Source organism: Salvelinus sp. IW2-2015, unplaced genomic scaffold (assembly GCF_002910315.2).
Source record: "Salvelinus sp. IW2-2015 unplaced genomic scaffold, ASM291031v2 Un_scaffold1135, whole genome shotgun sequence".
NCBI lineage: Eukaryota > Metazoa > Chordata > Actinopteri > Salmoniformes > Salmonidae > Salvelinus > Salvelinus sp. IW2-2015.
The window spans coordinates 112,821-136,894 of NW_019942747.1; the positions used below are offsets into that span (position 1 = coordinate 112,821).

At 41.0% G+C, this 24,074-nt stretch overlaps 1 protein-coding gene across 2 annotated transcripts in view; it reads left to right on the top strand.

Moving 5' to 3' along the window:
* The first annotated feature begins 8,615 nt into the window (after nt 1-8,615).
* LOC112069857 (SRSF protein kinase 1) overlaps nt 8,616-24,074 on the top strand; it is a 122,038-nt gene continuing 106,579 nt past the window's right edge. For both annotated transcript variants that reach the window (XM_070438743.1, XM_024137239.2), the window contains exons 1-2: nt 8,616-8,712; nt 9,540-9,594. In XM_070438743.1, coding sequence (XP_070294844.1) covers nt 8,700-8,712; nt 9,540-9,594 — 68 coding nt within the window. In that variant the 5' untranslated portion in view covers nt 8,616-8,699. The remainder of the gene's footprint in view (nt 8,713-9,539; nt 9,595-24,074) is intronic.

Sequence of the window (24,074 nt, forward strand, 5' to 3'; positions counted from 1 at the left end):
TGTTTACAGATGAACATAGTTTATTGTATGGTTACACAACACATCCTAATGATCAGTCTTAATTTATTTCCAGGAGAATTTCAGCACAAACAAATCTTCTGCAAGAGGTCGTACCATTGGGTGCTGAAGAATGTATAGAGAAACTTTTTCCACCTGGCTGTGGAGTGCAGAAACGACCAGACGGTTTTCTACAAGGAACCTCGCCACAGCGCCAAAGCCTGCTAAACCAGCTGTCATCACCCAACAAAAGAAGAGGTTCACCATCTGAAGAACATTCTGGAAACTGCCTGGAACATTCAACCAACACAACATCCATATTCAGTCAGACTGATGTTGTAGTATAATACAGAAAGTAAGTAAGTGTTTTCCCATATGGTCTATCGGTTAGGATTTCTGGTGTACACACAGGTGTCATGGGTTCAACTCCCGGTATGGGAAAGAAAATCTTATTTTTTGGCATGCACTTGTGTAACAACAGATTTTAACTGGCAGCAGTATCGCACAACACAACAATATTCCCTCAGCAACAGGAAATGTGAAATGTTATGTAGATTCAAAATTGACAAGGTGTCACGATCGTCTTGCTGAGAGAAAGTGGACCAAGGCGCAGCGTGTGCAAAATACATTCTCTTTTATTGTAGAGAAAGGGAAAAAAACACGCAACAAACACTATAACAAAMTGAAACAAAACAACAAACGAATCGTGAAGCTAATAACGTAAGTGCACACACAGGCTACAAACGTACAACATAGACAATTACCCACATTAACCTAGTGCCTATGGCTGCCTWAAATATGGCTCMYAATCAGAGACAATTAATGACATCTGTCTCTGATTGAGAACCATTCAGGCAACCATAGACACAGCTAGACAYCTATATTAAACACAAACCCATCTACTCTATTTAACCCCCTAAACCATACAACCACCCTAGACACTACAAAAACACATACATTCCCCATGTCACACCCTGACCTAACTAAAATAATAAAGAAAACAAATAATACTAAGGCCAGGGTGTGACACAAGGCTTTTTAAACATTGAATACACTTCATGTTTGCATTTCTTGCTCTGCAGTACAATTCATGCAACAACAGGAGGATCGAATGAAGATATGCATCTGTAACAGAAAACCAAGGAACCTTGTTGGTGACAGACGCTATGACTGTGTACACTGGTCTAGGAGTGACCTGACTTCAGCTTGTCTGTGGGGCCAGTGGTGCAGTTGATAACGAGTCTGACTACGGATCAGAAGATTCTAGGTTCGACTCCTGGCTGGCTCGTCACTATATTTAATTGATTCAAATCAAGCTGGGAAAAGTACTGTATACTTTTCAGTGTGTCTGGCTGTTCTCTCTTCAAACACATTTTAGACTGATTTTATATGGGACTTTTCCCCAACATCTCTGAGAAAAAATATGGAGCTTTTAATTACAAAAGGCATCATTTCAATATTTATAGATTTGTCTGTGATGTTTTTTTAAAGAAAGTGTTTTCCCATATGGTCTATCGGTAAGGATTCCTGGTTTTCACACAGGTGTCACAGGTTCAACTCCCAGTATGAGAAAGAAAATCTTGTTATTTGGCATGCACTTGTGTAACAACAGATTTTAACTGGCAGCAGTATCACACAACACAACAATATTCCCTCAGCAACAGGAAATGTGAAATGTTATGTAGATTCAAAATTGACAATGCTTTTTAAACGTTGAATACACTTCATGTTTGCAYTTCTTGCTCTGCAGTAAAATTCATGCAACAACAGGAGGATCGAATGAAGATATGCATCTGTAACAGAAAACCAAAGAACCTTGTCGGTGACAGACGCTATGACTGTGTCCACTGGTCTAGGAGTGACCTGACTTCAGCTTGTCTGTGTGGCCAGTGGCGCAATGGATAACGTGTCTGACTACAGATCAGAAGATTCAAGGTTGAAATCCTGGCTGAATCAACACTGTCTTTAGTTGACCAAAATCAAGCTGGAAAAAATACTGTATGCTTTTCATTGTGTCTGGCTGTTCTCTCTTCAAACACATTTTAGACTGATTTTATATGGGACTTTTCCCCAACATCTCTGAGAAAAAAGCTTTTAATTACAAAAGGCATCATTTCAACATTTATAGATTTGACTGTGATGTTTAAAAAAAAAGTAAGAATCAACTTCTTTCCACTCCAACCACATGAGTCGGAGTCAACTCCAAAAATTCTGGAGTTGAGCACCACTAATTTGAGTGTCCCGGATTTATGTTTACTGTGTTATCTTGGTACTATGAGGCGATGGGTTGGTTATTTAGCAACAACAACAAAAACACGCATGCAACTATGGGGCAAAACAGATTGTTGACAACATGTCAACTATATTTCGTCTCCAATGTTTATTGAAAACATAAGTAAATGTGCACAATGAGCACTTGTCTCTCAAATAAATCGTTAGTTCTTGGTTAGCTAGTTTGCGAATTTTTGCCATATTAGCAGTGACATATCAGCCAAAACACCTCAAAACAAGACATGGTATCAAGCAGGGGTGAAGTAGATGTCGTTTCCTACCAGTACGGGACATTCAAGTGCACGCACACATTTTTTTTATACTACAAAAATTACCGGGTAGCCTACTCTGCTGACACTGACAAACAGATCAATAAAAACAATGTCTGATCCATATAATCGGCCTGCGAAAAGGGGAGACACAAATACAATATGGCGGCCATCTAACCTGGAGGAGGAAATCATTGTTCAAAAACAAACAAGATTTGCACTGACACAATGACAAAGACAGTGAATATGTGCACTCACCGGGGACATGGCCGATGTTCTCCGCTGGTGCCAATAAGATAGGCCACTGTTTGCTCAATTAAGTTGAGAATTTTGATAACTAAAAGACAGATTGGAGTCTTTTCATTGTCATCTCTTTACAGCAATAGCCATTTGCTTTCCAAACAGTTTTCCCGCGATAGTATTTTTAAATATTGCGGAATGCCTGGCTAGGTCTCTGCTTTTCACTGACAGTCGCAACTCAACAATCATCTATTCTGAACAAAAAAATGAACGCAACATGCAACAATTTCAAAGATTTTACTGAGTTACAATTCATATAAGAAAATCAGTCAATTGAAATAAATGTATTAGGCCTTAATCTATGGATTTCACATCAATCAAAATCTTTTTACATCAGCCGATGTCACAAAGTGCTGTACAGAAACCCAGCCTAAAACCCCAAACAGCAAGCAATGCAGATGTAGAAGCACGGTGGCTAGGAAAAACTCCCTAGAAAGGCAAGAACCTAGGAAGAAACCTAGAGAGGAACCAGGCTCTGAGGGGTGGCCAGTCCTCTTCTGGATGTGCCGGGTGGAGATTATTACAGTACATGGCCAAGATGTTCAAACGTTCATAGATGACCAGCAGGGTCAAATAATAATAATCACAGTGGTTGTMGAGGGTGCAACAGGTCAGCACCTCAGGAGTAAATGTCAGTTGGCTTTTCATAGCCGAGCTTTCAGAGTTACAGCAGGTGCAGTAGAGAGAGTCGAAAACAGCAGGTCTGGGACAAGGTAGCACGTCCGGTGAACAGGTCAGGGTTCCATAGTTGCGGGAAGAACAGTTGAAACTGGAGCAGCAGCACCACCAGGTGGAATGGGGACAGCAAGGAGGCATAAGGCCAGGTAGTCCTGAGGCGTGGTCCCAGGGAGAGAGAGAGAATTAGAGGGAGCATACTTAAATTCACACAGGACACCGGATAAGACAGGAGAAATACTACTGCAGCGTAGATACTGGAGGCTGAGACAAGAGGGGTCGGGAGACACTGTGGCCCTGTCCAACGATACCCCCGGACAGGGCCAACCAGGCAGGATATAACCCCACCAACTTTGCCAAAGCACAGCCCCCACACCACTAGAAGGATATCTTCAAACCACCAACTTACTAGCCTGAGACAAGGCTGAGAATAGCCGCAAAGATCTCCCCCACGGCATGAAACCGAGGGGGCATGAAACCGAGAGGGCATGAAACCGAGGGGGCGCCAACCCGGACAGGAAGATCACATCAGTGAGTCAACCCACTCAAGCCAGTGACTCAGCCCCCGTAATAGGGTTAGAGGCAGAGAATCCCAGTGGAGAGAGGGAAACCGGCCAGGCAGAGACAGCAAGGGCGGTTCGTCGCTCCAGTGCCTTTCCGTTCACCTTCACACCCCTGGGCCAGACTTCACTCAATCATAGGACCTACTGAAGAGACGAGTCTTCAATAAAGACTTAAAGGTCGAGACCGAGTCTACATCTGTCACGTGGATAGGCAGAACCTTCCATAAAAATGGAGCTCTATAGGAGAAAGCACTGCCTCCAGCTGTTTGCTTCGAAATTCAAGTGACAATAAGGAGGCCTGCGTCTTGTGACTGTAGCGTACTTGTAGGTATGTACGGCAGGACCAAATCGGAGAGATAGGTAGGAGCAAGCCCATGTAATGCTTTGTAGGTTAGCAGTAAAACCTTGAAATCAACCCTAGCCTTAACAGGAAGCCAATGTAGAGAGGTTAGCACTGGAGTAATATGATCAAATTTTTTGGTTCTAGTCAAGATTCTAGCAGCCGTGTTTAGCACTGACTGAAGTTTATTTAGTGCCTTATTCCATTAAAGTAGAGCATTGCAGTAGTCTAATCTTGAAGTGACAAAAGCATGGATTAGCTTTTCTGCATCATTTTTGGACAAAAAGTTTCAGATTTTTGCAATGTTACGAAGATGGAAAAAAGCTGTCCTTGAAATATTCTTGATATGTTCGTCAAAAGAGGGATCAGGGTCCAGAGTAACACACAGGTCCTTGTCGTGGCTGAATCAGAATTAGTTAGGTAACATAGATAGATAAGATGTTATTTTCATCATATGCTTGTGAGATACTTGTCATTAGAAGGGTTCCCTTTGGACTATAGGGTTGGCAGTGCATTTTCCCTTCTGAGCTAGGGCTTAGTCACTTGGGGCCCAGAGAGGGGAGAGGTCAGGCTTGTCTTCATATGTCAATGTAGCTGTTAAACCATGTGGTGCTATGTAGAATATCAGAAGGGGAGGAGGACAGAATGGAACATTGTCTTCTTATGGGAATGTGTCTGTAACTATTCCTTAACCATGTGAAGGGATGGCGTTATTAATGGGGAACCAGTTAGTTATCTCATACAATGTCTGTACGCCAGTCACTCCCTACTTTTCTCATTGGGGGAAGGAGTAAGGCAGTGTCTGGAACCATTGTATGTCCCCTCTGAGGTTGCCCTTATCTTGACCTAGTATATGACCTAAGAGGCTCACTGTCTTTTCTGAGCTTATCCAGGAGGGGGTGTATTTTAGATGGGAGTATCTAGACTTGACAATTGATATATGCCATTGGATGAGGTAATGTTTTGGTACCAAGCATGAGATTGAAACCTCGTCTTAGGAGACCAAACTGAACGATAATTTATAGCTAATGCTATCTAGCTATGGGATACTCCTCTTTCAAGTTAAAGGTTCTTTGTAAGTTGAGAGGGGTGTATCTTGGCTATAAATGACACTAAGAATTGTTTTGTAGGGACTCTCAGAGAATTCATTTATAGACACTGAATTGATCTGAGAGTCAAAAAGGGCTATGGTGAAGCTCATATATTATTAAAGATGGAATTTATAATATAACTCTGACTTGTGTGTGGTGGGCTCTCTCATCATTGAGTAATACAGGAAATTACCACGACATCCTTCACAGTTTTATTTGAGATAACTGTATAACCATCTAGATTAATTGTCAGGTCCAACAGAAGATCTCTTTGTTTCTTGGGACCTAGAACTAGCATCTTTGTCCGAGTTTAAAAGTAAAACATTTGCCGCCTTCCACTTCCTTATGTCTGAAACACAGGCTTCCAGGGAGGGCAATTTTGGAGCTTCACCATGTTTCATCAAAATGTACAGCTGTGTACCGTCCGCATAGCAGTGAAAGTTACCATTATGTTTCCGGATGACATCACCAAGAGGTAAAATATATAGTGAACTTGTCCGTGTAGACCAATTACGGTTTCCAATCTCTCCAAAATAATGTGGTGATCGATGGTGTCAAAAGCAGCACTAAGGTCTAGGTCACGAGGACAGATGCAGAGCCTTGGTCTGGCGCCATTAAAAGGTAATTTACCACTTTCACGAGTGCAGTCTCAGTACTATGATGGGGTCTAAATCTATCGGCCTGTAAATGATACAAACACTTCCGCCTTTGCGGGATGTGCTGAAGATATGGTCACTAGTGTAACTAGGAGGAGAGGCCTCATTTAACACAGTAAATTCATCAGGCTTAAGCCATGTTTCAGTCAGGCCAATCACAACAAGATTATGATCAGTAATTAGTTAATTGGAAGTGAGGGATCTAACATTAAGTAGCCCTAGTTTGAGATGTGAGATATCACAATCTCTTTCAATAATGACAGGAATGGAGGAGGTCTTTATTCCAGTGAGATTGCTAAAGCGAACACCGTCATGTTTAGTTTTGCCCAACCTTGATCGAGGCACAGACACGATCTCAATGAGGAGCGCTGAGCTGACTACACTGACTATGTTAGTGGCAGACTCCACTAAGCTGGCAGGCTGGACAGCTTGCAGACTGGCATGCATCCTATCTCATTGTGGAGCTAAAGGAGTTAGAGCCCTGTCTATGTTCATAGATAAGATGAGAGCACCCTTCCAGCTAGGATGGAGTCCGTCACTCCTCAGCAGGCCAGGCTTGGTCCTGTTTGTGTATGAGTCCCAGAATGTGGAAATACATATATGCATCTGTTGTTCACACATACCTTAAAGAAAATGGGCCTCACAATGGGCCTCAGGATCTCGCCATAAGCCCACCACCATCATGGAGCCAGCTGTTCACAACGATGACATCAGCAAACCGCTCGCCCACACAACGACATTCACGTGGTCTACGGGTGAGAGGCCGGTTGGACGTACTGCCAAATTCTCAAGAATTATGTTGGAGGTGGCTTACGGTAGAGAAATGAACAATAAATGATCTGTCAACAGCTCTGGTGGACATTCCTACAGTCAGCTTGCCAATTGCACGCTCCCTCAAAACTTGAGACATCTGTGGCATTGTGTTGTGTGACAAAACTGCACATTTTAGAGTGGCCTTTTATTGTCCCCAGCACAAGGTGCACCTGTGTAATGATCATGCTGTTTAATCAGCTTCTTGATATGCCATACCTGTCAGGTAGATGGATTCCTTTGGCGAAGGAGGAAATGCTCACTAACAGGGATGTAAACCAATTTATACACAAAATGTGAGAGAAATAAGATTTTTGTGCATATGGAAAAATGTCTGGGATGTTTTATTTCAGCTCATGAAACATGGGACCAACACTTTACATGGTGCATTTATATTTTAGTTCAGTGTATTTGCAGCAGGCACTGCCCAAATTGTGGGCCCTTCTGACTATAGGCTATGCAATTTAAAACAATCAACAGCTTTTTTTTAAGAAGCTTACTTTAGGGAAAGCTTCCCCTAGCCTTATGGACACGCAGCCCATGCCTTTTTAATGTGGCATAAACACAACCATTCATGACGTTTTCATCTGATTGTCAAACAATCACTTAACAAAGGCGCTCCTGTAGGCTACCCGTGCATGTCCACTCACAAAATAATTTCAGCATCCTAACCCCAACAGAGCACTTGTGCATCCACAATTTGATGAATGGAAAGATACATTGTAATGACATTATGCGATTGCCTACACTTTTAGCCTGAATCGATGCATCCACTGTCCACGCGCGCCTCGTTCTCCGCCACTGATCTTGCCTTTTGCTGGAGCGTCTCCGCCACTCATCTCCTGAAACCACAACACAATTTGTAGCATATACCACCCGGTTTCCAGTCAATTCGTAAATGTTTCATGCGGCTGACATAAGTCATGGTATAATAGCCTATAGTTTTTTGGTAATGTTGCATGGATTGTGATAGGCTCACGTTTTACCGGTACGGCGTACAGTATTTATTTTGACGGGATGCCGTACCTGACCGTACTAACTTAATTTCACCCCTGGTATCAAGATGAAACGAGCTGAAGCAAGTCACTTACGATTCCCCATATGGCAGTTCCTAGTCATTGTTAGCGACAACGACATGTTCCCCCTCCCCTGGCATATATATAGTAGGAAAGCAACACTTTTACCTCAGATGAATAGGGGAAACCAGCTATTTAAGAATCTATACTTGTACTGATCGGTGTGTGTGCATACTGGTACCACTAGGTGAAGCTACTAGACTGGTGTTGGACAGGTTGGCACTTGACAGTGCATCATCCAACCTACATGCCATGAAGGCGTGTGGAAAATGTACAGAATAGATCAAATGCATGACAAACTTCTGTTATATATAAAGTAGGCCTAGACTTGGCCTACAGTAGGCCACATCTGCTTGATTAACGATTATCGATTTTTGGGGCAAGTGAACCAGGACTACGGTTTATTCAGGTAATAAGATTCGATATAACCATAAAGCAATAGGATCCATAAACACATTTATTTTCTAATAGGATATATTTGACATAAATTATTATTTTGTTTCATAGGTCAAGGAGCACAGACAATAAGTGGGCGTGGTAAATAGTGAAAGTTAGTTGAACTTTTCCTTGGGAAGGTGCGCCTGCGCAGACTGCTACACTAAAAACCTACCGCTTAACTTCAGCTTTAACTCCAGCCGCCTCGCTTACAGCATGGAAAGGAAAGGTAACCTGCCCAAAGAATAGGGATGTTAAATGAATAGTAGCAGTGAATTCGCACAGTAATACGCCAACAGACCGAGGCCGTTGATTTTGGACATATGACTGTTATTAAAGGAATTGTCAAGGCCGAGCATTTTTGCTAAACTGAACAATAGCGAACCACGCGTTGTAGCTGGCTAGCCACCACATGCTAACTAAAATGAGCTGTAAAAGCTAGTTAGCATTGCTAATTTGCACAGCGCTTGGGTGGGGGGAGAGACTAAGGATACCGCTGACGCTTAAACAGACTAGAAAAACAACAACAACTGACCACTGCTTTAACCAAACCCTTACTCAGATTGTATACATTCTGGAAAGAAATATTGGTTTGGGCGTCAGGCGTGCGCTAGTGTTTTCAGCATGGGTGCACGCGCCCAAATAAACGTCGACAATCTCAGTTTGTTTCATGCTGATTTCTGACGTTTATAAACAGATTATTAAGTTCGTTTGTGTAATTGAATAAACAAAACCCATCTGTGTTAACTATAACTAGATATATTTTGTAGCTAGCTAAGTCTGTCCATTTTAGCAACTGTCGTTATCGCTAACGGTAGTTATCAGTATCTGTGCTGCTATTTTAGTTACCTCCACATTTGTAATTTATGCAACCACTCTATCCCTGGTTTTCGCTATGCAAAAAAGTCTCACTGGTGTTTTGGCTATAGCCTGCTATCAATATTATATGTAACTAGCTAGCTTGATACACCTTGCCTGCTAGCTAACTAATATTTTCATGAAAAAGTGAGGGTTCTCCTGAATGAAATGGTATTTTGTCATCTATCCCCGTGACAGTTCTTGCACTACAGGCGAGGAAGAAAAGGACAAAGACTAAGAAACCCGGCAAAAAGTGAGTACCTAGCTAGTAACTTTTGTTGGTTAGTTAGCCATATGAACTGTCGAGTGCTTCTCTCCCTTACGAAAAACATTTTGCAGTCAAGAGTGCAGTATAACTGCAGTTATTCTCCAATTACTGCGTTCAAAATACCACAGTCTACTGCCGTTTCAAAGCAGCAATCTTTTTTTGTAAAGGCTGTGCATAACTGAATTGAAAGTGTAGGGTCAGCTGGGCAGCACACGAGCACTCATGCACTGCTATGACAGTCCAGACATGGAACTGGTGAACATTAGATAAAGCAATAATTTATGTACACTATATTTCTGTATAACACTTTGACATCTGCTGGTGTAAAATGGGCATTATAAATAAGTTTGACTATATATACTTTTTATATGTAATAGTATGTGGACACCCCTTCAAATTAGTAGATTTGGCTATTTCAGCCTCAACCGTTGTTGAAAGTTGTATATAATCAAACATACAGCCATGCAATCTTCATAGACAAACAGTGGTAGTAGAATGGCCTTAACTGAAGAGCTCAAGAGATTTTCAATGTCATAGGATGCCAGCTTTCCAACAAGTAAGTTTGTCAAATGTCTGAGCAGCTAGAGCTGCCCTGGTCAACTGTAAATGCTGTTATTGTGAAGTGGACACGTCTAGGAGCAACAACGGCTCAGGCGCAAAGTGGTAGGCCACACAAGCTCACAGAATGGGACTGCCAAGTGCTGAAGTGCGTAAAAATTGTCTGTCCTCTATTGCAACACTCACTACCGAGTTCCATACCATCTCTGGAAGCAACGTCAGCACAATAACTGTTTGTTGGGACCTTCATGAAATGGGTTTCCATTGCCGAGCAGCGTCAACTGGTGGAAAGCTTGCCGCCATTGGACTCTGGAGCAGTGGAAACGCGTTCTTTGGAGTGATGAATCTTCATCTGACAGCATATAATGACATTCTAGATGATTCTGTGCTTCCAACTTTGTGGCAACAGTTTAGGGAAGGCCTTTTCCTTTTTCAGCATGACAATTCCCCCATGCACAAAGCAAGGGCCGTATAGAAATGGTTTGTCGATATCAGTGTGGAAGAAATTGACTGGCTTGCACAGCGCCCTGACCTCAACCCCGTTGAACACCTTTGGGATGAATTGGAACGTCGACTGCGAGCCAGGCCTAATCGCCCAACATCAGTGCCCAATCTCACTAATGCTCTTGTGACTGAATGGAAGCAAGTCCACCGCAGCAATGTTTCAACATCTAGTGGAAATCCTTCCCAGAATAGTAGAGGCTGTTATAGCAGCAAATAAATGCCCATGATTTGTGAGTGAGATGTTCGACAAGCAGGTGTCCACATACTTTTGGTCATGTACTGCAGTGGTTCCCAACCAGGGGTAATGGGACCCCTGGGAGTATTTGGCCTATCTAAATGACAGTTTGACCAGTAATTGAGAAGACTCATGAGACCATAGGTCTACTGGTCAAATGCACTTGGGGGGGTACATCAGGGGAACTCCGGGCAGAGCATCATTGGTAGCTGCCCGGTGTTTAGTTAAAAAAAAATCATTACGTTCCACATCCTGATTTGTGTGGTTGTCATTCCTACCATGCGGTGCCTTTTCCGTCCCCAGGACATATTTCTTCTTATTTAGTGTAAAATGTGGTTTCCAAAGGGCTTTAAATATGTCAGGTGTCCTTTACCTGAACACAAAAATGTGGATCTTGAAAGGGAATTTTATGCCTTTTGAACACTTTATTTCAGTGGATGTCTGGCATTTTTGCCATTTCCCCGGGTAGTATTCATCAGCTTATGTGAGAAATTTAAGCCTAAAATATTTATTATATGTCCCTTGTCTTGTCAATGTGTTTTCATGGTTATTATATTTATTCTTATTAAGATTTGTGTCCCTGATATCCCTTTCCACCCTGTTAGTTTGTAATTCTCCTGTAAGAAAACAACCCCTTCCTACAATGACGACACATTCAGGAAGTGTCATTTCTTTGGTGGGAATAATTTCAAAGGTGAATAAGTAAACACTCAGTTTTATCTATGTTTCATGTTAGTTTGTATGTCTCACTAAAATCAAGTGTTAGGTATAATTATAGATATAATTCCAATGTAAAAGTATGCGTTATAGAGGTTAAAGTGTTCATTACTTAATCTTGCAGAGCTCTGGCAAATTTAGGCTCCAAATTTCCACCCTGTTAGGATTGTGCACCAACAGGTTTGGAAATGCGTCAACTAAATGAAGTGCCTGAGCTTGACCACTATGTTTTTCTGAAACTCAAATGTCTTTTTCCTCATAAATATACAGTACCAGTCAAAAGTTTGGACACGCCTACTCATTCAAGGGTTTTTCTTTATTTGTACGATTTTCTACATTGTAGAATAATATTGAAGACATCAACACTATGAAATAACACATGGAATCATGTAGTAACCAAAAGTGTTAAACAAATCAAAATATTTTTTATATTTGAGATTCTTCAAAGTAACCACCCTTTGCCTTGATGACAGCTTTGCACGCTCTTGGTATTCTCTCAACCAGCTTCATGAGGAATGCTTTTCCAACAGTCTTGAACAGTTTTACTGACAGTTGTGGCTACTTTGTATGATGTATTGTTGTCTCTACCTTCTTGACCTTTGTGCTGTTGACTTTGCCCAGTAATGTTTGTACCATGTTTTTGAGTTGCTACTAGAGGTCGACCGATTATGATTTTTGAACAACGATACCAATTATTGGAGGACCAAAAAAAGCCGATACCGATTAATCAGCAGATTTTTATATGTTTGTAATAATGACGATTACAACAACACTGAATTAACACTTTTATTTTAACTTAATATAATACATAAATAAAAATCAATTTAGTCTCAAATAAATAATGAAACATGTTCAATTTTGTTTAAATAATGCAAAAACACAGTGTTGGAGAAGAAAGTAAAAGTGCAATATGTGCCATGTAAGAAAGCTAATGTTTAAGTTCCTTGCTCAGAACATGAGAACATATGAAAGCTGGTGGTTCCTTTTAACATGAGTCTTCAATATTTCCAGATAAGAAGTTTTAGGTTGTAGTTATTATAGGACTATTTCTCTCTATACCATTTGTATTTCATATATATTTGACTATTGGATGTTCTTATAGGCAATATAGTATTGCCAGCCTAATCTCGGGAGTTGATAGGCTTGAAGTCAAACAGTGCTACTTCAAGCATTGCGAAGAGCTGCTGGCAAGCGCAGGGAAGTGCTGTTTGAATGAATGCTTACAAGCCTGCTGCTGCCTACCACCGCTCAGTCAGACTGTTCTATCAAATATCAAATCATAGACTTAATTATAATATAATAAACACACAAAAATACGAGCCTTAGGTCATTAGTATGGTCAAATCCGGAAACTATCATTTCGTAAACAAAACGTTTATTCTTTCAGTGAAATACGGAACTGTTCCATATTTTATCTAACCTGTTATGGCTGCAGCCCGACGTCAGCCCGACGCCGGTACACCTATGACAACATCCAGCTCAAGTGCAGGGCGCGAAATTCAAAATCTATTTTTTTTTTAATATTTAACTTTCACACATTAACAAGTCCAATACAGCATTTGAAAGATAAACATCTTGTCAATCCAGCCAACATGTCCGATTTTTAAAAAATGTTTTACAGAGAAAACACCACATATATTTATGTTAGCTCACCACCAAATAAAAAAGGAGGACAGACATTTTTCACAGCACAAGAAGGATGCAAGTAGCATGCACAAGCCAACCTAACTAACCTAGAACCAACCTAAATAACCTAGAAAAAACTACCTCAGATGACAGTCCTATAACATGTTACACAATAAATCTATGTTTTGTTCAAAAAATGTGCATATTTTAGCTATAAATCAGTTTTACATTACTGCTACCATCATAGCTACAGTCAGAAATCGCACGGGAGTAGCCAGAGAAAATACAGACACCAACGTCAACTACTAATTACACATCATAAAACATTTCAGAGAAATATATGGTGGATAGCTAATGAAAGAGAAAGATCTTGTGAATAGAGCCAATATTTCCGATTTTTTAAGTGTTTTACAGCGAAAACACAATATATCGTCATATTAGCTTACTACAATAGCTAACATCACAACAGCATTGACTCAAGGCAAACGGTAGCATAGCACAGTTCGACAGATATATGAAAAAGCATCCCAAATTGGGTCCTTATCTTTGTTGATCTTCCATCAGAATGTTCTCCAAGGGGTCCTTTGTTCAGAAATGTCTTTATTTCGATCCAGAACGAACAATTTCCCTCTTGCATTAGCAAGCACACTGGCAGTGCGACGCTAACCTCTCCATCTTGAAAAAATTATTGCGTCGCATCACGTCTAAAGTCCAGAATACATTTCAATAATATAATTAAACTATATTGAAATAACATACTTTAGGATGATATTGTGACATGTATCAAATAAAATCGAAGCCAGAGATCATATTCACCTTTACAGAGTGTTTTCCAGGAGCCGAGTCCAGGTCCTACTTCGCGCCCAGAAAGAAAAATAAACTGCGCAACACTCACTCCAAGAGGTTGTGTTCAACCCCAGGAAGAGATAATCAAGTGATTTCTTCTCTCACTTCCGCATGACACCCAGAGGAAGGCATATGACGTGTTTCTACAGTCCTAAGTGACATGCCCTTTTATAGACAAGGGCTTAAAGAGCGATATCGATTTTGGAAATCTCACTTCCGGATAGGAAATGGTCTGTAAAAATAGTTCTGTTCCACTTAGAGAAATAATTAAAACGGTTTTAGAAACTAGAGACTGTTTTCTATCCAATAGTAATAATAATATGCATATTGTAAGAGCAAAAATTGATTAAGAGGCCGTTTGAAAATTTGCACATATTTTCCAGTTTTTCAATACGCCCCCTGCAGCCATAACAAGCTAACTGGTGGCAATGTTATGCCATAATAATGTACAATTCTGGCAAATTATTTACGGTCTTTGTTAGGAAGAAATGGTCTTCACACAGTTTGCAACGAGCCAGGCGGCCCAAACTGCCTCATATACCCTAACTCTGCTTGCACAGAACGCAAGAGAAGTGACACAATTTCCCGAGTTAATATTGCCTGCTAACATTAATATCTTTTAACTAAATATGCAGGTTTAAAAAATATATACTTCTGTGTATTGATTGTAATAAAGGCATTGATGTTTATGGTTAGGTACATTCGTGCAACGACGGTGCTTCTTTAGTGAATGCGCTTGTTAAATCATCACCTGTTTGGCGAAGTAGGCTGTGATTCGATGATAAATTAACCAAATGTGTGCAAAGCTGTCATCAAGGCAAAGCGCGGCTATTTGAAGAATCTGAAATATAAAATATATTTAGAAAATAAAATAGTAAAATATTTTTGGGTTACTAAGTGATTCCATGTGTTATTTCATAGTTTTGATGTCTTCACTATTATTCTACAATGTAGAAAATAGTAAAAATAAAGAAACCCTGGAATGAGTAGGTGTTCTAAAACTTTTGACCAGTTGTGTTTGTGTGTGTGTGTTATTTATTTATTAATAAATAAATAAACTGGGTGGTTCGAGCCCTGAATGCTGATTGGCTGACAGCCGTGGTATACCTCGGGTATGACAACATTTATTTTTACTGGTCTAATTACCTTGGTAACCAGTTTATAATAGTAATAAGTAACCTCTGGGGTTTGTGATAGCCGTGGTATATTATCCATATAAGGGCTGTATCCAGGCACTATGCATTGTGTCGTGCTTTTGAACAGCCCTTAGCTGTGGTATAATTCACCATATATATTTTTACTTTCACATTAATTTAACCAGGTAGGAAAGTTGAGAACAAGTTCTCATTTACAATTGCGACCTGGCCAAGATAAAGCAAAGCAGTTCGACACATACAACAACACAGTTACACATGGAGTAAAAAAAGAGCATTTCTTTTTTTTTTTTTGCATGGGGTCAACCATGGCATAGTGGGAATAGTTGAAATATTCGTAAAGCATATAGCGAAACATTGTGTTTATTCATTTATTTGCTCATGGATTTCCCTTAGTACTTCCTGCTTCAGACAGCTGACTTGTTCTCAGTGGACACCACATCAGTGCGGATGTGAAAATGGAAAGTGCTGGCTGGGAAAATGGAAAGAAAAGTCGAACTGGCGGTCAACACCCGCAAAACAAGGAAGGGATTACATTACTTGAGTATGATCTTCTGGTGTCAAAGGTTTATTAACGCTTAACTGTTGATCAAAAGTACTCTAAAACAAATCATAGTAGATTGGCAGTATGGGCTGGAAAGGTACAATATCTTCCCTGATGAATAAATATATGATGGTATATTCTCCGTCCTCTCACAATGCATCGCGTTGGTGCTGAAAATTTAATTTGTAAAAAATAAGTTAATAATTATCTGAGATTCATGTTTTCTTCCACTCCTGTAATCATTATGTCCAGGACTTGGTGTTGCTCTGCTTGCTTTACCCCCAATGAGTCCCAAACGTCACACCGGCCTAGATTTAGTACCTTTAACCTTGTCAACCTTGTGTAAGAATTCTGGGTTGTAACCATTGATTGTCTATTTCGTTCTGCTTCCCGTTCGTATCAAGTCAATCAAATTGTATTTAGTCAACATGCGCCCTGAATAACAGGTGTAGACCTTACAGTGAAATGGCTTACTTACATGCACCCTAACACAGTGCAGTTTTTTTAATACGGATAAGAATAAGAGATAAAATTAACAGAGTATTAAAGAGCAGCTGTAAAAATAACAATTATACGTAGGGTCCGTATAGAGTAAATGTGCGTGAGGCATCGGTTAGTTGAGCAGTATGTAGTAGTAGGGTGATTAAGTGACTATGCATAGATAGACAACAGAGAGTGGCAGTGGTGGGAGATGGGAAGGTAGGGGTGGATGGCATGCAAATAGTCTGGGAGGCCATTTGACTAAAGTTTCGGGAGTCTTAGTGTCTTAGGCGATAGAAGCTGTTTAGAAGCCTCTTGGACCTAGGACTTGGCGCTCCGCGTACTCTTGCCGTGCGGTAGCAGAGAGAAGCAGTCTATTGACTTAGGGTGGCTGGAAGTCTTTGACCAATTTTGTAGGGCCTTCCTCTGAACACCGCCTGTGATTATAGAGGTCCTGGATGGCAGGAGCTGGCCCAGTGATAGACTGGGTCGATGCCCACTACCTCTGTAGTGCCTGGAAGGTCGGAGCCGAGTGCAGTTGCCAACCAGGCAGTGAAGGCAACCAGTGCAGGATGCTCTCAATGGGTAGTTGTAGAACCTTTATGAGAATCTGAGGAACCATCAACAGTGCTGTAGACATGGGTGGATCACGAAAGAGCCTAGGGCCGGGTCTTTGTTCAAAACATCTGGTGAGTCACGAATGCTTTGCGCTGACAAACAATGAACACTATCTATTTGAAAAGCTGAGACTCTCACCGAACATTCACAAATATTCATGTTTTCGCTCTATGATGCTCACAAGCTAAACAAGGAGTTGTTACTTGGACAGGAGTCTTCATAGAAAGATCTATGAAATCCCAGGGACATAGGGGTCTATAATACTGTAATAAGCTCACATATTGCTGTCAAATCACATGGCCACACCGTATTTCACTGAAGTTAGATATTCATGTCCCATTGAGCAAACACTTTCTGTACAAACAGCAAAATATAAGATCCATTTATAATCATGGGTTTGCTACCGCCCGCCCACATTTTTTGTAATTACATTTGTCAACAACACTCCATGGATGCAACGGTTTAGGTCGTTTGTTGTGTTCTACTTGTAGCCCTGGTTTGTCCTGAAAAGAAAATGGTAAACATTTCTTTTGAAGGGCTGGGACATGCAAACAAGGTGAAAGTCAATTAAATGAAAAGCCACATTTTTCCAGGGTTTCTCTGGCTGATAGGTTACGGTTATCCAAAGTACAGGTGTTAAAACACTTGTTATTGTGGAGGAGTATTATTAAAAGCATTTTCTTTTTTCTTTTGCCATGTGTCAACATGGACCCATATTGGCATAGATGACATTTCTAAAAGCACCATATAGCCGGAAACATTTTTGTTGTATTTCATTTATTTGCGTAATGTTTTCCCTAGGTACTTCCTGCTTTAGACCAGCTGACTGTTGACTCAGTGGACACCACATCAGCTGATGATGTGAAAATGGAAGTGCTGTGCTGGGAAATGGAGAAGAAAAGTCAACTGCCGTCACACCCTCAAACAAGAAGGGATTACATACTGAAGTATTATCTCGGGTTGTGGTGTCAAAGTTTATTAAACCTTAACTAGTATCAAAAGTACTTCATAACAATCATAGTAGATGTGTCAGAGGGATGTAAAGGGTACAATAATCTTCCCTGATTGAGATATATGATGGTATATTCTCCGGTTTCTCATCATGCAGTTTGGTGCTGAAATTAATTGTAAAAATATATGTAATAAATATCTGAGTTCAATGTTTCTTCCACTCCTGTAAGTCATTATGTCAAGGACTTGGTAGGTGCCTCTGCTTGCTTTACCCCCAAGAGTCCCGAACGTCACCACGGCCTGATTTAGTACTTTTAAACCCTTCAAATTGTGTACAGAATTCTGGGTTGTTACCATTGGATTTGTCTATTTCCTTCTGCATTCCCGTTCTATCAGTCAAATCAAATTGTATTGAGTCACATGCGCCGAATTTACAACAGTGGTAGACCTTACAGTGAAATGCTTAGCTTACAGCCCCTAAACCAACAGTGCAGTTTTTTTTTAACGGATAAGAATAAGAGATAAAATTAACAAGTAATTAAGAGCAGCTGTAAAAAATAACAATAATAACAGGAGGGTGCCGGTACAGGAGTAAATGTGCGAGTGGATTCGGTTAGTTTTGAGCAGTATGTACATGTAGGTAGGGTTATGTAAAGTGACTATGCATAGATGACAACAGAGAGGGGCCAGTGGGGGAGATGGGAGGGTTAGGTTGTGGGGGGAGGGGCCCCATGCAATGTTGGGGAGCCATTTGACTAACGTTCAGGAGTCTTATGTTCTAGGGTTAGAAGCTGTGTAGAACCTCTTGGACCTAAGCTTGGCGGCTCCGGGTACCTCTGCCGTCGTAGCAGAGAGAACAGTCTATGACGGGGTGGCTGAGTCTTGACAATTTTTAGGGCCTTCCTCTGGACACCGCTGGTATAGAGTCCTGGATGGCAAGTGAGCTTGCCCAGTGATATACTGGGCGATCCCACGTACCCTGCGGTAGTTTGGCCTTGAAAAGGTCGGAGGCCGAGCAGTGCCAAAACCAGGCAGTTTTGAGGCAACAGTCAGGATGCTCTCAATGGCTGTAGCTTGTTGAACCTTTTGGAATCTGAGACCAATCAACCAGTGCTTGTGGACAGGGTGGATCACGAAAAGCCTGGGGCCGGAGGTCTTTTTTTCAGAAACAACGTCTGTTGAGTCCGGAATGCTTTGAGCTTGCAAACAATGACACACGATCTATGAAAAGCTGAGACTCTCACGAACATTCACAAGTAACATTGTTTTGCTCTACTGTGCTCACCAAGCTAAACAGAGTTGGTACTGGACAGAGGTCTTATAGAAGAGCATATGAAATCCAGGACATAGTGTCATTAATGACTGTAAAGAATCTCACATATTTGCTATCACAAACTCCCAAAAATTTCACACAGTTTTCACTGAAGAAGTTAGAATTCATTTGTCCATTGAGCAAACACTTTCATGTACAACAGCATAAATATAAATGCCAATTTAGATCAGGCGTTTTGCGTACCGCAAGGCCCACGATTTTTGTATTGACAGTGCAACAAACACTCATGGATGCCAACGGTTTAAGTTCGTTGTTTTTGTTTCTACTTGTGCCCTAGGGTTGTCCTGAAAAGAAAATGGATTTTAAACACTTCATTTTTGAAGCTGGTACATGCAAACAAGTTGAAAGTCAAAATGAAAAGCCACCATTTTCCAGGTTCTCTGACTATTAGTGTTACCGTTTATCCCAAAGACAGTGAAACATTTTTATTGTGGGAGAGTATTATATAAAAAAAAGCGTTTTCTATTGTTTTTTTCCATGGTGTCAACATGGCATATTGGCATAGTGAAATTGGCTAAATGCAATATAAGCGGAAACATTCGTTTATTCAGTTATTTGCTAATGTATTTTCCCTTAGTACTTCCTGCTATCAGACCAGCTGACTGTTGACTCAGTGGACACCACAGTTCACTGCTGATGTGAAAATGGAAAGTGCTGTGCTTGGAAAATGGAAAGCAAAGTCAAACTGCGCGTTCAACAACCCTCAAAACAAGTAAGGGTTACATTACTGAAGTATAGCTCTATGTCGAAGTTATTTAAACCTTAACTAGTTATCAAAAGACTCTATTAAACAAATTCATGGTAGCATGTGTCAGGTAGGGATGTAAGAAGTACAATATCTTCCCTGAGGTGAGAAATAGTATGATGGGATATGATTCTCCGGTTCTCACAATGCAGTTTGGGGTGCTAAATTAATTTAAAAAGAAAAATATATGTAATAATATCTTGAGGTTCAATGTTTCTTCCATCCTGTAAGTCAGTATGTCAAGGACTTGGTGTGCCTCTGCTGTTTACCCCAATGAGTGCCGCAACGTCACACCGGCCTGATTTAGTACTTTTAAACCCTTCAACCAGTTGTGTACAGATGCTGGGTTGTACCATTTGATTTGTCTATTTCTTCTGCATCCGGTCATATCAAGTCAAATCAAATTGTATTTTAGTCACATGCGACCGAATACAACAGTGTGTAGACCTTAAGTGAAATCTTGCCTACATGCCCCTAACCACAGCTGCAGTTTTTTTAAACGATAACGAATAAGAGATAAAATTAACAAGTAATTAAAGAGCAGCTGTAAAAAATAACAAATATATACGTGGGTGCCGTACAGAGTAAATGTGCGAGGGTCATGGTTAGTTGAGCGTATGTAATGTAGGTAGGGTTATTAAAGTGACTATTGCATAGATGACAACAGAGAGTGGCAGTGTTGTGGAGAATGGAAGGTAGGTGTGGGGGCAAGCAAATAGTCGGGGGCCATTTGACTAAACGTTCAGGGTCTTGATGTCTTAGGGTAGAAAAGCTGTTTAGAAGCCTCGTTGGACCGTGACTTGCGGGCTCCAGGTAGCTCTTGCCGCTGGCAGGTAGCAGAGAGAACAGTTCTAGACTAGGGCTGGCTGGATGTCTTTGACATCTTTCTAGGCTTCCTACTGACCACGGCTGTATAGAGTCCTGGATGGCTGAAGCTTGGCCACAGTGATATACTGGGCCCCGATCGCACTACCCTTTGTAGTGCCTTGAGTCGAGGCCGAAGCAGTTTGCCAAACCAGGCATGAGGCAACCGTCGAGGATGTCTCCAATGAGTGTAGGTTGTAGAACCTTTTGAGAAAATCTGAGGACCCTCAACCAGGCTGGGAGAAAGGTTGGATCACGAAAGAGCCTGGGGCGGGTCTTTTTTCGACCATCTTGTTGAGTGCCGATGCTTTGAGCTACAAACAATGACACACTAGTCTATGAAAAGCTGAGACTCTCACGAACATTCACAAGTAAACATGTTTTGCTCTATTCGATGCTCACAAGCTAAACAAGAGTTGTTACTTGGCAGGAGGTCTTCATGAAGATCGATATGAAAATCCCAGAATAGGTCTGATAATACATGCTAATAAGCTCACATATTTACTGTCCCAAACTCAAATTCCACACAGTTTTCAGCTGAAGAGTTAGAGGGAGGGATGGGATTTTAGGAGGGGCTGGGAGGGGGGGGAATATTTCCCACCCCCGGGGAGTGGAGGGGCGGTGTGGGTGGGTGGGGGGTGGGGGGATTATCGCCAGGGATAAACAAGGCATTTTCTTTTTTTTTGCCATCGTGTCAACATGGCATGATTGGCATCAGTGAAATTTTATGAATAGCGCAACATTGTTTATGTCATTATTTTGCTAAAATGTTTCCCACTTCTGCTTTACGTGGCGGTTTGCCGCTGCACTAAGTGGTGCGGGATGACCCCCCGCCCATCCCATTAGCAAACACTTTCTGTACCAAACAGCATAAATATAAATCCATTTATATCAGGGTGTTTTGCACCGCAGCCCACGATTTTTTGTATGACATTTGTCAACAACACGCATGGATGCAGACGGGTTATGTCGTTTTTGTTTTTGTTTACTTGTAGCCCTGGTAGTCCTGAAAAGAAAGATTGGTTAAAACACTTCTTTTTGAAGGGCTGGACATGCAAACAGTGAAAGTCAATTAATGAAGAGCCACATGTTTCCAGGTTCTTCTGGACTGATAGGTTAGTATCAAAGTACAGTGAAACATGTTGTATTTGTGGAGAGGTATTTATAAAAAAAAGCAAATTTTCTTTTTTTTTTCCATGTGTCAACATGGCATAATTGCAGAGTGAAATTTCTAAATGCATAAGCGGAACATTTCGTTTAATTCATTTATTTTGCTATGTAGTTTCCCTTAAGTACTTTCCTGCTTCAGACCAGCTGACTGTTGACTCAGTGGACCACCACATGAAGCTGCTGATGTGAAAATGAAAGTGCTGTGCTAGGAAAATGCAAGCGCAATTCAACTGGCGTCAACAACCCTCAAACAAGTAAGGGATTACATTACTGAAGAATTATCTCTGGTTGTCAAAGTTTTTAACACTTAACTAGGTTATCCAAAGTACTCTATAAACCAATCATAGTAATGTTCAGTATCGGATTAAAGTACAATACTCTTCCCTGATGAGAAATATAATGATTATTATTCTCCCGGGTTCTCACAATGCGTTTTGGGCTGAATTAATTGTAAAAAAATATTATGTAATAATATCTGAGTTCAATGTTTATTTCCACTCCTGTAAGTCATTATATGTCAAGGACTTGGGGTGCTCTGCTTGCTTTACCCAATGAGTTCCCAACGTTCCACACCGGCCTGATTAGTAACTTTTAAACCCTTTCAACCATTGTGTACAAATTCTGGGTTGTACCATTGGATTTGTCTATTTCTTCTGCATCCCGTTCGTATCAAGTCAAATCAAATTGTATTAGTCACATGCGCCTAATACAACCAGGGTGTAGACCTTACGTGGAAATGCTTACTACACTGCCCCTAACCAAACAGTGCCAGTTTTTTTAACGGATAAGAAATAAGAGATAAAATTAACACAGTAATTAAAGAAGCAGCTGCTAAAAAATAACATATACAGGAGGGTGCCGGTACAGAGTAAATGTGCGAGAGGCATTACGTTAGTTACGGCGATGTACATGTAGGTAGGCGTTATAAAAGTGACTATGCATAGATGACAACAGGCAGAGTGGCAGTGGTGTGGAGATGGGGGTAGGGTGTTGGGGCGGGGGGGCAATGCAAATAGTCTGGGGAGCCATTGACTACACGTTCAGGAGTCTTATGTCTTAGGGGGTAGAAAGCTGTTTAAGAGCCTCTGGAGCCTAGACTTGGCGCTCCGTTACCTCTTGGCCGTGGCGGTAGCAGAGAGAACAGTCTATGCACTAGGTTGCTGGATGTCTTGTGACAATTTTTAGGGCCTTCCTTCTGACACCCGCTTGGTTAGAGGTCCCACATGGATGCAGGAAGCTTGGCCCCAGTGATTACTGGGCCCGATCGGCACTACCCTTGTAGGTGCCTTGAAGGCGGAGGCCGAAGCAGTTGCCAACCAGGCAGTGAGAGCAACCGTCAGTGCTCTCAATGGTGTAGTGGGTAGAACCTTTTGAGATCTGAGGACCATCAACCATGCTTGTGAGACAAGGCGTGGATCACGAAAACTGGGCCGGGTCTTTTCAGAAACATCTATCTGATTCCGAATAGCTTGAGCGGGACAAAAACAATGGACACACTACTATGAAAAGCTGAGACTCTCACGACATTCAACAAGTAAATTGTTTTGCTCGATGATCTCAACAAGCTAAACAAAGATTGTTACTTGGACGGCAGGTCTTCATAGAAGAGCATATGAAATCCCAGAAGCATAAGTGTCTATAATCTCGTAAAATTTCACCATATTTGCTATCACAACTTCCAAATTTCACACCAGTTTTTCACTGAGGTTAGATATTCATCCCATTGAGCAAACACTTTCTGTACAAACAGCATAATATTAATCCATTAATTCAGGGTTTTTTCTAACCGCGCCCCTTTATTGGACAGTTTGGTCAACACAACTCATGGGATGCACGGTTTTTAAGTCTTATTTTTGTGTTCATACTTGTAGCCTGGTTGTCATGAAAAGAAAATGGTTAAAACTTATTTTGAAGGCTGGACATTGCAAACAGTGAAATCAATTTATAATGAAAAGCCATCATTATCCGGGTTCTCTGGGACTATTAGTGGTCGTTGTATCCAAGTTACAGTGTTAAACTTTGTTATTGGGAGAGAGTATTCTATATAAAAAAAAGCGTTTTCTATTTGTTTTGCCAGTGAGTCAACATGCGCATTATTGGCATAGTGAAATTTCTAAATG